This window comes from Panthera pardus, unplaced genomic scaffold (assembly GCF_024362965.1).
Source record: "Panthera pardus isolate Hobbes unplaced genomic scaffold, ASM2436296v1 HiC_scaffold_20, whole genome shotgun sequence".
Taxonomy (NCBI): Eukaryota; Metazoa; Chordata; class Mammalia; order Carnivora; family Felidae; genus Panthera; species Panthera pardus.
In genome coordinates, this window is record NW_026526766.1 from 81,188,515 (window position 1) to 81,189,801 (window position 1,287).

The 1,287-nt window shown below is 46.3% G+C and overlaps 1 protein-coding gene across 1 annotated transcript; it reads left to right on the forward strand.

Annotated features, from left to right (window-relative positions):
• The first annotated feature begins 330 nt into the window (after window positions 1–330).
• Window positions 331–1,287, forward strand: LOC109269816 (olfactory receptor 50-like). The gene has a single exon (XM_019453910.2). The coding sequence runs from the start codon at window positions 346–348 to the stop codon at window positions 1,285–1,287; it is 942 nt and encodes a 313-aa protein (XP_019309455.2). The 5' UTR covers window positions 331–345.

Below are 1,287 nucleotides of genomic sequence, written 5' to 3' on the forward strand. Positions count from 1 at the left end.
CTGATTTAGCCTTGCACCCTAATTTCCTAATCTCAGATTTCTATCATGAACTCCTGGAATCCTCAAGTTAGAATCTAACATGGTTTGACCATCATTCTGATGTTTGAAGGATTCTCCAAAAGAGACTGTTGGTTTCTAGGTGGACACATAATATCCGATGTCAGACCATCACTAGCCCATTAATGGGGCAAACAGTGTGAGTTATTGAGGTTAAAATTCATGTACTGACTAATTCAAAACCATGTTTCCATAATGTGATAGTCACAATGATTTCTCATTCTTTCACATACCCATCTCCACCCCGCCCCCCCGCTCCACCTATCTCCAGCAAAAGAGAAGGAGAGCATGAAGAAGGATAATCAGAGCAGTGTGTCTGAGTTCCTCCTCCTGGGGCTCCCCATGTGGACAGAGAAGCAAGGCATATACTACACTCTTTTCCTGGCCATGTACCTGACCACAGTGCTGGGGAACCTGCTCATCATGCTGCTTGTCAGGCTGGACTCTCGCCTCCACACCCCCATGTATTTCTTCCTCAGCCACTTGGCCTTCACTGACATCTCTTTCTCATCAGTCACAGCTCCAAAGATGCTCATGAACATGCAAACACAGAGTCAATCCATCTCATATGCTGGATGCATTTCCCAGCTGTATTTCTTCTTATTTTGGGGGGATCTTGACAGCTTCCTTCTCACATCAATGGCATATGACAGGTACGTGGCCATCTGTCACCCCCTCCACTACACCACCATCATGAGTCAGAACTTGTGTTTCCTGCTAGTAATTGTGTCCTGGCTCCTCTCCTGTGCTAGTGCCCTTTTGCACACCCTCCTCCTGACTCATCTCTCCTTCCGTGGAGACAATGCTCTCCCCCACTTCTTCTGTGACCTCTCTGCCTTACTTAAGCTCTCCAGCTCAGATACCACAGTCAATGAGCTGGTTATCTTCACTGTAGGAGTGGTGGTCATTACCCTGCCATTAATATGCATCCTGGTCTCTTATGGCCACATTGGAGCCACTATCCTGAAGGTCCCCTTGACCAAGGGAATCTGTAAAGCTCTGTCCACATGCGGTTCTCACCTTTCTGTGGTGTCTCTGTACTATGGAGCAATTATTGGACTGTACTTCTTTCCCTCATCCGATAACTCCAATGACAAGGATGTCATTGTGGCTGTATTGTACACTCTGCTCACTCCCATGCTAAATCCCTTTATCTACAGTCTGAGAAATCGAGATATGAAAGGAGCGCTAGGACATCTACTCAATAAAGGACTATTTTCACCATGTTGA